Source organism: Hirundo rustica, chromosome Z (genome assembly GCF_015227805.2).
Source record: "Hirundo rustica isolate bHirRus1 chromosome Z, bHirRus1.pri.v3, whole genome shotgun sequence".
NCBI classification, from domain to species: Eukaryota; Metazoa; Chordata; class Aves; order Passeriformes; family Hirundinidae; genus Hirundo; species Hirundo rustica.
Genome location: NC_053488.1, coordinates 6,727,250 through 6,740,702, shown reverse-complemented (window position 1 = coordinate 6,740,702; position 13,453 = coordinate 6,727,250). Strand labels below are relative to the sequence as shown.

The following is a 13,453-nucleotide window of genomic DNA, read 5'->3' as shown; positions in this document are numbered from 1 at the left end:
GATGCCTTCTGGAAATACAGTGCCCTGGAGAGGAACCAGTCCAGGAGGCTCCTGGAAGGTAAGCCCTGAGACAGCTGGTCAGGATGTCAACAAGGGAAGGCATCCTACTGGACCTGTTGTTTGTGAGCAGAGAAGGACTAGTGGGTGTTGTGATATGATGGCTGGAGACTCTCTGTGATCACAGAATGACAGAGCGTTTCATCGTGGGAGAATAAGAAGGTGTGCCAGCAAAACTGCAGGGGGAAATAAAGTATTAAGGATTAGGAAAAGACTTAGGTGCCCTTTTTGAAACAAAGAAGGCAATAATTGTAAAACAATTTTTTCTTGAGGAAACCAGCCCGTGATCTGTACGACAGGGAGGAGGAGGAGAATGAAGCCCCTATGATCCAAGGGGAAATAGTGTGCTACACCACTTATACATGCACAAGTCTATGAGGACTGAAGGAGCCAGACCCTGAGCCACTTTCCATCATTTAGCAACAGTCCTGATTAACCATGAAAATCCCAGTTCACTGGCGGTTGGCAAATATGACACCCATCTACACAGAGGGTTCAAGGGAGCATCTGGGGAACTGTCAGGCTTGTCAGCTTGACCTCAGTGCTGAGCAAGGATACAGAGCAGGTCATCCTAAGTGCTGTTACATGGCACATGCAGAACAACCTGAGGATCAACCTAGTCCATGTGGTTTTGTGAAAGGCAGGTCTGCTTGACAAACTTAACTTCCTAGAATGACAGAGTAGCCCACTCTGTAGATGAGGGAAGGGCTGTGAATGTTGTCTAACTGGACTTCAGTAAAGCCTTTGGAAATGTCTTCCACTGCATTGTCCTGGAGATATTGGCCACCCCTGGCTTGGATCTGTGTATTACTCACTGGTTAAAAGAGTTAATGGGTGGCCAGGCACAGAGAAGAGTGGTGGTGTATGGAGTTACGTCCAGCTGATGGCCATTCACCAGTGCTCCTCCCCAGAGTTCAGTACTGAGGCCAGTCCTGTTTAATGCCTTCATTGATGATCTGGACAAGGGATCAGGTGCCCCTCAGGCAGTTTGCAGATGACACCAGTCTGGGTGGGAGTGCTGATCTGCTGGAGGGCAGGAAGGCTCTGCACAGGGATCTGCACAGGCTGGATCCATGGGCTGAGGCCGATGGTGTGAGGTTCAACAAGGCCCAGGGCTGGGTCCTGCCCTTGGGTCACAACAGCCCCAGGCAGCTCCACAGGCTGGGGCAGAGTGGCTGGAAAGGACCTGGGGGTGCTGGTGACAGTGACTGAACATGAGCCAGGGTGTGCCCAGGGGGCCAAGAAGGGCAATGGCATCCTGGCCTGGATCAGCAATGGTGTGGCCAGCAGGAGCAGGGCAGGGATTGTCCCCCTGTGCTGGGCACTGGTGAGGCCACACCTCAAATCCTGTGTCCAGCTCTGAGCACTTCATGGTAGAAAAGGCATTAAAGTCTTGGAACAAGTCCAGAGCAGAGCAGTGGAGTTGATGAAGAGTCTGGAGCATGAGTCCTGTGAGGAGTGGCTGGGATAAAAGGAAGCTTATCACTTTTTTCAGTAACCTGAAAGGAAGTCGTTGCCAGTTCAGGATCAAGCAACATGATGAAGATAAAGCCTCAAGTTGCACTTGGGGAGATTTAGTTTGGATATTAGAAAGAATTTCTTCAGTGAGGGTTGTCAAGCACTGGATTGGACTACCTGGTGAAGGGGTAGATAGAGTCAGCACCCGTAGTGGTATTTAAAGGACTTGTAGACATGACGCTTCAGGACATGGTTTAGTGGTGAACTTGGCGGTGCTGGATTAACAATTGGACTACATGAGCTGAAGGGTCTTTTCTAACCTAAATAATACTATGATTCTAAACTTAGAGTTGTATCTCTTTGGCTTTGAATATAGTCAGTAGGTCAGCTTGAGGCTTAAGTTGTTTTGAGTGATTGAGTCTTTTCACATTGTTTGGTAAGTGTTCTCCATGTGTGGTATGATTAATAGAATTGGAAATAATAGTTCTTGTACACCAAGGAGCTGCAGGTTTTTAACCTAGTCTTCTGACTCTTACATAATACTTTGCTTTCCTATCCATCACAATGTGCAAATCTTGCAGTATTACGTGTCCTCTTTGTCTTAGTGGATCCTTGTGACTACAAATTCTAAATAATTAGGAGTTCATCAACTTGATTTTGATGAATTTTAGTTCATTAAAATTTCCCTGGGTATTGTCATCATCCTTTGTCTGGAACATAATTATTTCCTACCAGATCTTAGCAGATTTTAGAGAAAAGAGGAATATTCTAAAATTGCAATAAAATACATGATTATGAGAAGATCATATTACTACTTCTGCTGTTGGAGTATGAAGAAGGACCTTAATCAGATTTAAAATAAAAGTGTTCTTATAAGAGGCATATGCTGCTTTTTATTGGAACTCTACTGCTCCAGGTATGTCCAAACAAACAATTCTTAAAAAAAAAGGGAGTCAGAAATGTGAGAGCTCAGGTTGTTTATTTGTAACAGTTATTAATGAGTTAAATACTGTTTCAAACTCAATATTCCTGTTGAATTCAATAATACTGATCTGCATGTCTTGTCGCAGTCAAGGCAAGGATATTGACGACTGAATCAATGAAGATTGAATTATCCTCCTCCTGTTAGAGGAAGCTTCTTCAGTGCAGGTTGTGATGCACTGGGATCAGGAAATTTCCTTTCATGTTGCCTGTCATGTAGGCAAGGGAAGAATTCATTTACCAGTGGACCTGATATAGCATACTGAGTTTTTAGTTTAGAATGTGACTGCTACAAAGAACTGTGGGAAGAGAAGTAAGGAAATCGAAGTACTTCGGTTGCTATTGCATAAAATATCTGAGTTTGCTAGGCATCCTGTGAAACACTGAGAGCAAAATTGGCATCAAGTAATGAAACTATCTTTCATATTTCTTATTTTTTAAAAAATGTCAGTGTCCTTCCAAGTTGTAATAAAAATTGTAACAAAATGACAGTTTTAATTCATTGTCGCTTCTTTCTTCCCTCCCCACATCCTCCTACCCCTACTGAAGATGCTTTTATGGATTCTTTCACTACACCTGAGTTTTGACCAAGGCATGCAGCCTGGCTAAGTTTTCTGAAGACCTATATCTTATTTTAATTTCTAGTTATTTTCTAGAAATGTCAATTTTGGATCATAGGCTTTAAGTCCAAAAAAGGCCCATATACATACCTAAAATAGTTTGTTGAGTAACAGTAAAGATATTTCATTTGTTAGAACAAATTATTTCTAAGGAAATTGTGTATATATTGTTAATCTGTTTTTTGTGTCAGTACATCTACTGTTTTTAGCAAATGGGTAAAAAAGCCAAAAGCTATTTTTTAAAAAACATATAAATCTTGAATGAAGCTGGTGTTGTATGTTACTTCCTTAATGAATAAAACCTTTTGATTCAAATATTCTATATAGGTCCTTGTCATTTTGTCTTTGGTAGGTTGATGAAGTGGTGGATGAATATAGTGAAAATAATTTCTATGAATCTGATGAAGAACAGAAAGAGAAGGATCAGAAATTGAAAACCACCTATACTATGGACCCAGATCACAGGCTGCTGTTACGAAATACAAAGCCTCTGCTTCAAAGCCGAAATGCTGCTGTATGACAAATTCTTTTTTTATTAAAATGTTTAACTACTAGTATCTGTTTTTAGAAAAAATTAATTTAGGAGAAGTGTGATGGTTTTATTTTGCATTTAACTTAGCTTGTAAGTGAAACACCTAAACTGGTTGTGATATGTGCTCCAAATAATACAGACAAACAAAATACTAGAAAAAAGTATGAGAGCATTTGAATCCAACTTAGCACGGATGACTCTACCATAGGTAGCCCTTAATGTTAAAACTCTCAGCAATTAGGATGACACAAACTGGTGCAGTTTATTGCCGCAATGTAATGGAACAGATCTACAAAAAAGTCATAGTTGTAATTGATTCATTAATTTGTTCTTTCTTTTGAGTCTCACATTTTAAAAGTAGATAATTATACACCACATTTCTAGAGCTGTTGCCTTGGCAGGGTTCCAGGATAGATATCACATTATAAGTATGGTATGCTAAATTATTTCCATGAGATTTTAAAATACAGGTAAGTTTTTTAGAACTGGAAAAAGCCATGCTCACAGTGAATCATTGTGATGTAATCAGATCGCAGAATGTTACTTCTAACCTCAGCTTGTCCTGTTAATCAGGACTAGATGTCCTATGAGAAAAGTCTTCCAGTGATAATGAATGTTCATATCACTGCAAAAATTTACAGCACCATGATTAAGTCACCTTGTCACCTATTCTTAATAAGCTAAACAGATCAGGTTATAGTTCTCCATTGAAACATATTTTGAGATTTTAACTCATGTCTGACTCTTCTCAAAATCATTTATGACCTGCCAGCCCAGCAGACTTTGGAAACAAATTGATTAAATTTTTACAGGTTTTTGCTAAAAATCACTGTTCAGTGTCTGTGAAACTTATTAATTCCATACAAAGAGCAAGTATGTTTGATATGGTTACCATCCAACTTCATGAAGAGGTCCAGTTAGTTATTACCCTCATTCCATAAATAATTTTCTTTATTAAATGTGATATTGATTCTCATATTTATGATCTTTAAATTTCAGGTATTAATGTGAACTGAGATGTTAAAGTGCACTTTGAAAAGTATTATCAAAATTATGCTACTTTAAATTGCTCTTACAGGGATACTCATACTATTCACAGAATTTAGCTACAGTTAATAGCTTTCTGTATGATATCATGTTTTTCACAACAGTAAAAGATACTTGTGGTATATTGCTAAAAATCCTAAAGTTATTTCCTGGCTGTAGATGCTTTTAATTGCTTTTTATTGTTGAATCATAATTTTTGTTTTATTGGTACTAAGATTTAAGATACCAAGTGAAGTGTAACCATGAGAGCTTTACTTGGAGTCTCTATGATTTGTTTTGTTTGAAGCAGAGAGTTGATCATGACACTGTTGTAGGATGGGTTGTGACATGACACTCGCTAGCATAAAGATTATATTTTGTCTTGTATTAATGAGAAAATTTGAGAAGAAGAAGCATGGGTTTTAAGTTGCTTATGTCTCAGTCTTCTGAATTTTGTTAGCCAGGATATTGGTAAACAACCCTGTAGCTTTTACTTTCTGTTGGATTTGATACTTTAAAATTTTCCAGTAAAGGCTGCTATTGTTTTATAAATTGAATAATAGAATAATGGAATGAAAGATTTTTGAGTGGAAACTAGATAAAAGGTGATACTGAGCCTGTCATAATAAAGGAAAGGCAAATTAGAAAAACTTGTAAAGAATATTTCTTCATTACTTTATACAGCTGATGTTAGCAATACTGATTTATCAAGAGTAGTATCACTATGTTTGTAATTCAAATTACCTACTGCTTTTTCTCTTTGTCCCTATTACTATGACCTTCTCTTTATTATAGCATATGGTAAATACTGGGAAAAACTAAAGGTACTTAATTAGTAAAAATATATTCCAATGTTCTTCCTCAGTCTGCTTTGCCTACTTGCACTTTGATATTCACTTTGCTTGCTGGAGAAGAGTGAGCTGATAGTCCTGCAGGTCTGAAGCGAATGTGGTAGATATGAATGATGATTTGAAGTTAACATGCTGCTCCGAATGTTCTTCCTTTAGGTGGTAATGGCAGTTGCACAGCTTTATTGGCATTTGGCACCAAAATCTGAAGCTGGTATTGTTTCTAAGTCATTGGTGCGTTTACTCCGTAGTAACAGGTAGGTCAAGTCCATACTTTACATTTTTGTGCATATTTGTTTAGCCATAGTTATAAGAATGTAACTATTACACAATTAATTTCATTTTGAAATTGTCCTGTAACACTCACTTTCACTCAGCAAATGAGGATCACTAAAAGTAATTACATCATTTTTGGTATCCCATCCAGGGATCATTGGTTGTTGTGTTTCATTCCCATGTTTTTTTGTTCTGACAAGAATCATGGCTGCTTAGTTAATGTTTAAATAGAGTCAGTACTGGTTTGCTTAATATCTTGATTTTTTTTTTTTTAATTATCAGAAATATAGTTCTGTAGAGTTCTTTACTGTTTTGCTAATCACTAAAGAAGTCTTCTGACATACATTTTATTTTCCTGCACTGTAACACAAATCCCCAAATGGGTGAGTTTAGAAGGGATCACTGGATATTGTCTAGTGCAACTTCCCTACTCAGAGAAGGTCTCCTGGAGCACACTACTCAGGACTGTCCAGTCGACTTTTGAGTATCCCAGGGGAAGGAGACAACATATGTGTTAAAATTGATAATACCACTTGATACTGCTGCATCTTCTGTGTTTTCTTAGTCTTTAGATAATTTTTAAAGAACAAGTTTCTTTTTAATTCAGAATGTGCTGTTTTGACTTCGTCATCTTCAATAGTATTTTGTCTGCTTTTCTGTGAAAGATCTTGTCAGCTACATTTCATAAGATTGTTAGTGCTATTTTTGTTTGTATTTCATAGTTTTTGCATAGTGTGCCAATATTTGCTGCACAGAAACGTTTTTCTTCCTTGTTCAGTTTTTAGATTTTGAACTTCATGTATTTGTATGAAAAGCCTTGAAGGGTTTGCAAAAGACAATATTAATTGTTTTTAGAATAACTTTTTAACTAAAAATGTTAATTTTTGGCTAGAACGTCACTGTGAAAATAATTTACTTTTTATATCGGTAATGTCAAACAGACAGAAAGGTTTTTTAAAAGAAACCTCACTTTTGTTTTGTCTGGCAAGGTTACTCATCCTAGATATACCTTAACTTTTTTAAGCCCTGCCGTCAAAGAGCTGTTTCTCTGTAAAAGTTCTGCAGCTCAATATCTCTATTGTTTCAAGTTGGTAAAGAAGTAGAATGGGACTAGGTAGTGTATTCACTCTTTTATTTCATATAAGAATGAATCACTATTATTTTTGTGTTTGGCTTTATAAAAGTACAGTATGTTTCCCATTCTCTGTATGCAAAGATGAGTAAAGTGACTGAAGCAATTGGCAGATAATATATAGAGTTAAACTCACAGGTTAAAAGGATTATTTGCATGTGGTTTATTGGTTGTTTATACTCAGGCTTCATTAAAAGAAAGTCACTTCTTTCCTCTATCTCAACTAGTACCTTAAATGGCACTAGTATTCTGATTTTTCTGCCTTGAATGGCTTTTCTGTTCTCTGTTACCATTCTGGGTGAAACACTTTTGCTTTTAAAGCCACTTTGACATAAGCTTTTGCAGCTTGCCCTTGAAGTTATTTGCCTGTGGCCTTTAAATTAATGTCAACCAAGCTATAATCTAGTTAGGGTGAGAGTGCCCAAAAGAGCATCTCTTAGCAATTTCCAGTCTTGTTTCATCATGTGCAGCTGACTATTGCCATGCACCTATGTAAGAATTGCATAAAATAGGTTTAAAAGATCTTGAGTACTTCTCTATTAACACTTTTCTATGTGAGCAACAGCTGTAATTACCTTAGGGCTATTAGACAGTTTTGAGTCAGAAGAGATAATGGGTATGGTGATTTCTCTATTAGGATGAGATTTGCAGCATGTAAGGATGTAAGCACTCATGCTTCAGAAAAATTGTTTGTAAATTATTACTTAGTTTTTAAGCAATTGGTACACTTTAAAAGCTTCAGACCCCGATTTTCTTTTTGCTCTTTCATGGAGAGGCTTTTAAACTCATACATTAATGATGACAATGCCCTCTCCAAACATGTTTAATATTTTTTGTAGAATATTATGTAAATCTATTGTCTATCTCTTGAAAAGTCTATTATGTAAAAGTGTTCATTTTTTATAGATGTATATGTCTGCCTGTGTATACCCTTGAGTCACAGGAGATCCTGGTCCTTTTTGAGAATTTTTAGAAAAATTTCTTAAGAGAAAAAAAGTTATAGCAATTCTAGCTAATTCTGCAAGGATTAACTGTTCTTGTAATCAGTGCAGTTATTTCAACACTGCAGATAAAGCCTGTGTGCTTTTGTTGTCACCTATGTCATCCTGAAATAGTTATTTAAAGAAAGGGGATGAAATGTAAGGCTTTTATAAGCCATTTCCGCTATATTAAAATGATTATTGGAAATGTAGTTATATTGAAATACCCAAGGCCTAAAAAAAGCACCATTCCACTGGTTTCAGTGAGTAGTTTTATATACTGGAGTTTTAAAAAATGAGAGTCTGGTTTCCTCATGCATCTCTCTTCCTGTGAATCAAGTGATGAGGTTAGCAGTTGACAGTAAGCTTTGCCTTTTATGTTTGTGCCAAAACAAATGGATAACTGACTTGATGTTCAAATAGAATTGGGCTTTCTTTGCGATGTTGAATTATTCTATGTATAAGTAATTTTGTGGAATAATTATTTTTTTTACTTTTCACGTTCTAGGGAGGTGCAGTATATTGTCTTGCAAAATATTGCCACTATGTCAATTCAGAGAAAGGTATACCCTATTTAGATTTTTTTAAATTACACTGTATAAGAAACAGAGGAGAGTTACTTAAATAAGTTCTGATTTTCAGGGCATGTTTGAACCTTATCTGAAGAGTTTCTATGTTAGATCAACTGATCCAACTATGATCAAAACACTCAAGGTGAGTTTACTAAAGGTAATTTTTTCTATATACTGCTGGACTAATCAGTTTGCAACAGAAAGGTAAAATGCTTTTCACTGATACGACATGGGTCATTCTGTGCTGTTTCTTTATCTCACTGAGACGTATCAAGGCCTTTAGTTAAGTCCACAAGGGGCCTTCAGGCTTGTCAGGCCATCTGAAAGTTCCCATTACTGTGTTGCAGGTGGAAGAGTCGCTGTATTTTTCACTACAGTTTTTAGGACCTTTCAGTGATAGAGAGCATTATAATTTATTGTTTTTCAACCAGGAATTCTAACATGGAGAGTTTGACTATTTGATGGGAGGAAAAGAGTCTTTAATACTGTTACCTTAAAAAGAGTTTAAATCTGTTCGCCTGTACCAAATGGGGCAGTGTTTGAGTCCCAAATTTTCTTTGAAGTTAGCATTTGACAGAAGTACTTTAGGCTTTCCTCAAGGCCACATCTCAGTGCATGTTTTCAGCTGTTGTTTTGTTGTTTTCTCTGTACTTATTCATTAACAAATATGAAATCCTTGACAAAACAATGGATAAAAAAGTGTCTAATATTATGTGCCTTTTCTCTTGTTTTGCTTTAGATTGACACAGGCACTTGTGTTTAGGAGTGGAGGGTAGTTTTCTGAAAGAAACATTATTTTTTCCTTATCTTCATTTTACATGCATATTGCATTTGCATTGTGAGCGCAAGGGTGGTGTATGGCCAAGCTGGCTATGCCAAAACGATCATATACAAACTAAATATATTTTTGTATTTTTTACCAACAAAAAAACTTAATTAAATTTGAGACAGTTGGAAACAAAAAGATACTCTCTACATTTTAGGAATATTGTGAGGAATGCCTTACTTTATCCAAGAACAGTTTGTCCAAAAATAAAAGAAAGTTGGTATATTTAAGTTCCCATATTAATTGATAATATATTGGAGAATAGGTGGAGAAGTAGAAATTGTGGTTTTCCCTTACATTGTCTCATTTGTTTCATGATGGCTGAAAAATTTAGAAGACCCTAAACTTCTACATATGGAAAAAAATCTTGTGGTTTTCTCCCTCTTCTACCTCTGTTTCAAAATAGAATTATGAGACCCATGGCAGTAATTAATTTGAATTTATCTCCTGTGCTGTTTGGATTTCTGTTTTGGTTTTTTTTTAATTTTCCAACGTCATGTTTACTTTTTTGGTCACTGGTTAGCTTGTATTTTCACAGTAACTTATTTTAATCATAAATTCTCATTTATAGTTAGTTGTCATCATCTCAGAGTCTATAATTTTCTGAATAGTTAAGGTTTTTTTCCCAATTACAAACAGTACGTTGCAGATGTGTTGAATTTTTTTGTTTTAATAATCAGTCTTTACTATTTGGAGCTCTCACAGAGCTTTTCTTAGTCAGCCTTTTGTCTTAATTTCCCTGAAAACTGTAGCATGAGTTGAAAACTTAGTCGCCTGTCTTCTTACTTTCATAGTTCATGTGAAAAAAGTGAAGATATTTGTGAAATTCCATTGATAACCACCCTGTACTATAAAATAATTTCCTTTTTTCTTGCCTCTTGCTCTTTTTCATTTATCCTCTTGCTTTCTATGCTATTCTAGATACGTATCTTTAAGAGTCTTTAATGATAACATCTTATAAAATTGTTGTGAAGTACAGGTGGACTATTTCATTCGAGTATCCTTTTCTGGGTGCTTCCAAGTCAAAAAATGCCAACATGTTTCTGTGGCATATTTCCCTTTGGAGAGACAGGGTTGTGTTTTCAGTTTGCTTCATTCAAAGTTAGGACAGCCTGGAAGCATTGCATTTTAACAATTTATGCCAAGTGTTGTGTATCATCCTTTTGTTCACCAGGAGCAAAGAGGAGGGCTTCCAGGATCTGATGTTGTTAATGTTGAATAAGATCTGAGGAATCCCATAGGTGCAAATGTTTTTTTCTTGAGTATAAAGGTCTTTTATTACAGTTCACCTGACTATAATGGGTAGTTTATTTCTCCTGTGATGCAGTTGTGAGTTCCGTTATTTCTTCTTACATCGTTGTGTGGTTCTTACATGCTAAGGCCTGTTGTATGACATTGGAAAGCTGACAGCAGTATTTCAAGCCCGTTTCATATGAAATGAAACACTAAAGCTCGGGCTCATAAAAAATGCATTGCTCAACTCTAGAATCCTGCTTTGTAAACTTTGCAAGTACTTGCAAGGAAAATATGCCTGCTGAGTGCAATGATGATGCCAGTTTGTACTGATCTCTGGTTCGCTCTGTTGAATTCTGAGTGTTATTTTTAAAATACATTTTATATACAATAAAAGCATAGTGTATGTGTGGTACTGTTTATAATATTTTATTTTAACTTTTGACAACACGTCTGGGTTTTTTTTCCTGTAGCTTGAAATCTTGACAAATTTAGCAAATGAAGCCAACATATCAACTCTGCTTCGAGAATTTCAGGTTTGTGCGAGTGAATTCTTTTTGTATTTATGATATCCTTTTCCATTGTTGGATGTTTCTTCTAGGCTTGAAGTTTTAAAGTTTAAGTATTTTCAAGGATTAAATGTTCCAAAAAAGGAAATTAAGCCATTTCATACCATGATAAATAAGGGAGCTATTTGTATTTGGAAAGGAGTTCAAATATTTTGTTTCTTATTCTCCTTTCAGCATCCAAAAAAAAGAGAAAAAAAGTGATGAGAAAAACTCAATCATTCCATATTCTTAAACACAAATTCCAGCAATTCCAGTGCTTGACTGTCACTGTAAGTCACTATATGCTAGGGTCTTAATTTCAGCTGTATTTGGCCATTAGCATTTGTTGCCAAACCTAATTTCTGTAAGTCATTTGATGAAATAATATTTATTGTCACCAACATCTTCATGTATCAACAAGATCTTCTGCCTATATTGTGAAACGGTGTCTGTCCTTCTTTCTTTCATCTTTGCTTGTGACATCTATTTGCATTGCTTCAGTTCTCTGGCTGGATTTCTGTGAAAAGTACTGGTTCCCAGGCAGGTAGGTTGTTCACAGTTTCACAGATGCTCCTAGTTAAATGAACTGAAACCTCTCTGAAGAGAGAGCTCATCAACTCCTCCAACCTTGCACACAAACTAATGACAATTTTGGGGTAATTGCCCCCTGCCCCAAGCTTTCTTGAAATCAGAAGTTTGCATGGCCGTGGGTGACCAAAGCTTACAAGAAAATGTCTTCTCAAAGTGACGAGGTGAAACATTATAGCTTCTATTGTGCAATGTAGCTTTCTAAGTTTAATTTATTATACAGTTTGGCTGCCTCATGAGAGTAATATGGTAAGTCTTTGGTTGACAAGAGTTATGTATTGACTAACAAAAATCCTATTTTTTTAGACTTATGTGAAAAGCCAAGATAAGCAGTTTGCTGCAGCTACAATTCAGGCTATAGGCAGATGCGCAACTAACATCACGGAAGTGACTGACACGTGCCTTAACGGCCTCGTCTGTTTGTTGTCCAACAGGGATGGTAAGCTAAAGTTCTTTTTGTTTTATGGCTAGCTGATGACATGAAACGTTTTCTTAGAGAGAACCACACAAAGCTTCATATCATGTCAAGAAGCAAGAGCTGACTTCTGTAAGAATTTGGCTGACACAGTTGGATTAATGTCCTGCACTTCCAAAGGCACTGATGTTCACTGAGTTGTTACTTTCTCTCCTGTTAGAGAAATTAATTAATTGTGGCCCTCAATTACATGTTTACCTACTTTTTCTTAAAATGCCATGATTATTAAAGTATGCTGTTTTGATTATCATAGGTAGCAATGCTTACAAGTTAAGTTGCATCAAAGCAGTTAGCCTGTAGAGGGTGCTGAAAGCTTGGGATTTTTTTTTTTCTGTAGCGCATCAATGCCGAACTGAAAACACATACTGAATAGTTTTCGGATAAATGGCCCTAAATTTGGCCTGATTTTGTACTCTAGCCTTCTGTTGTTTTTGGATAGCAAAACAAAGTGTCAGATCACTAAGAAACACAACAAGGAGCAGATAAAGTCAAATAGGGTATAGCAGCACAGTAAGTCAATAGCTCATAATATTGTATATTCTTACTAGTCACCAATGAATATGGCAGGTTCTTATTTCATAATAATTCAGTCATATGTGTTAATAAATAATGTCAGGTAAGAGCGAAAACATAATTTTGAAGAGTTCTGGAGTAGCTCTAATACTTCAAAGAACTTAGGTGACATTGTTCTCAGCTTTGAAAAGCAGCATTAGTGCCTCTCTGTATCACCTCGACATATTTTTTGTGGTAATCCTGAGGAGGCCTTTGTTAGGGACATAATTTTTGCAGCACGTATTTGGCCAGTGGCCCACTAATACACATAGAGGTTTCTCTTATTTGTTTTATGAACTGGGTTGTCATTCTCAACCACCTCATCTCGTATCAGAAATTCTGAGTGGCCTCCGTGTGTAGCTTTGTATTTTTAATATATGTGACTTTCATTTCTTAGTGCTGTAGATCTTATTTCTATTTAGGCCTTTCTGATTATCAGCTGTGTTTAAAATATCTTCCCATATCATGTTACAAAGCCATGTCTGCACAGTGCCCCTTCTTCTTGTGTTATATTCAGCAGCAACGACAGTGAAAACACAAGCTTCAAAGGTTGTTCTTGATTTTGCCTGTAGCAATCTTCCTCTGAGTAGGCTTCCTTCAGCATGTCCAAATTCCAATATTTCTTCTGTTTTAAATGAAATAATAAAACTGTCACTTCAGAATACAGATTTTGTTATTTAACAATCCTTTCTGTTTTCTTGCTCTTTGTTTTGTTAAGAAGGAACCAAGGTAAGAGGGAAAAGTTTTTT

At 36.3% G+C, this 13,453-nt stretch overlaps 1 protein-coding gene across 3 annotated transcripts in view; it reads left to right on the top strand.

The window, feature by feature from the left end:
- AP3B1 (adaptor related protein complex 3 subunit beta 1) overlaps window positions 1-13,453 on the top strand; it is a 156,220-nt gene that overhangs the window by 55,991 nt on the left and 86,776 nt on the right. For all 3 annotated transcript variants that reach the window (XR_005704410.2, XM_040090051.2, XM_040090050.2), the window contains exons 8-13: window positions 3,469-3,630; window positions 5,682-5,779; window positions 8,419-8,473; window positions 8,553-8,624; window positions 11,015-11,077; window positions 11,984-12,116. Coding sequence is in view for 2 of the 3 variants with exons in the window: in XM_040090051.2 (XP_039945985.1) it covers window positions 3,469-3,630; window positions 5,682-5,779; window positions 8,419-8,473; window positions 8,553-8,624; window positions 11,015-11,077; window positions 11,984-12,116 (583 nt within the window). In the remaining variant the exon portion in view is untranslated. The remainder of the gene's footprint in view (window positions 1-3,468; window positions 3,631-5,681; window positions 5,780-8,418; window positions 8,474-8,552; window positions 8,625-11,014; window positions 11,078-11,983; window positions 12,117-13,453) is intronic.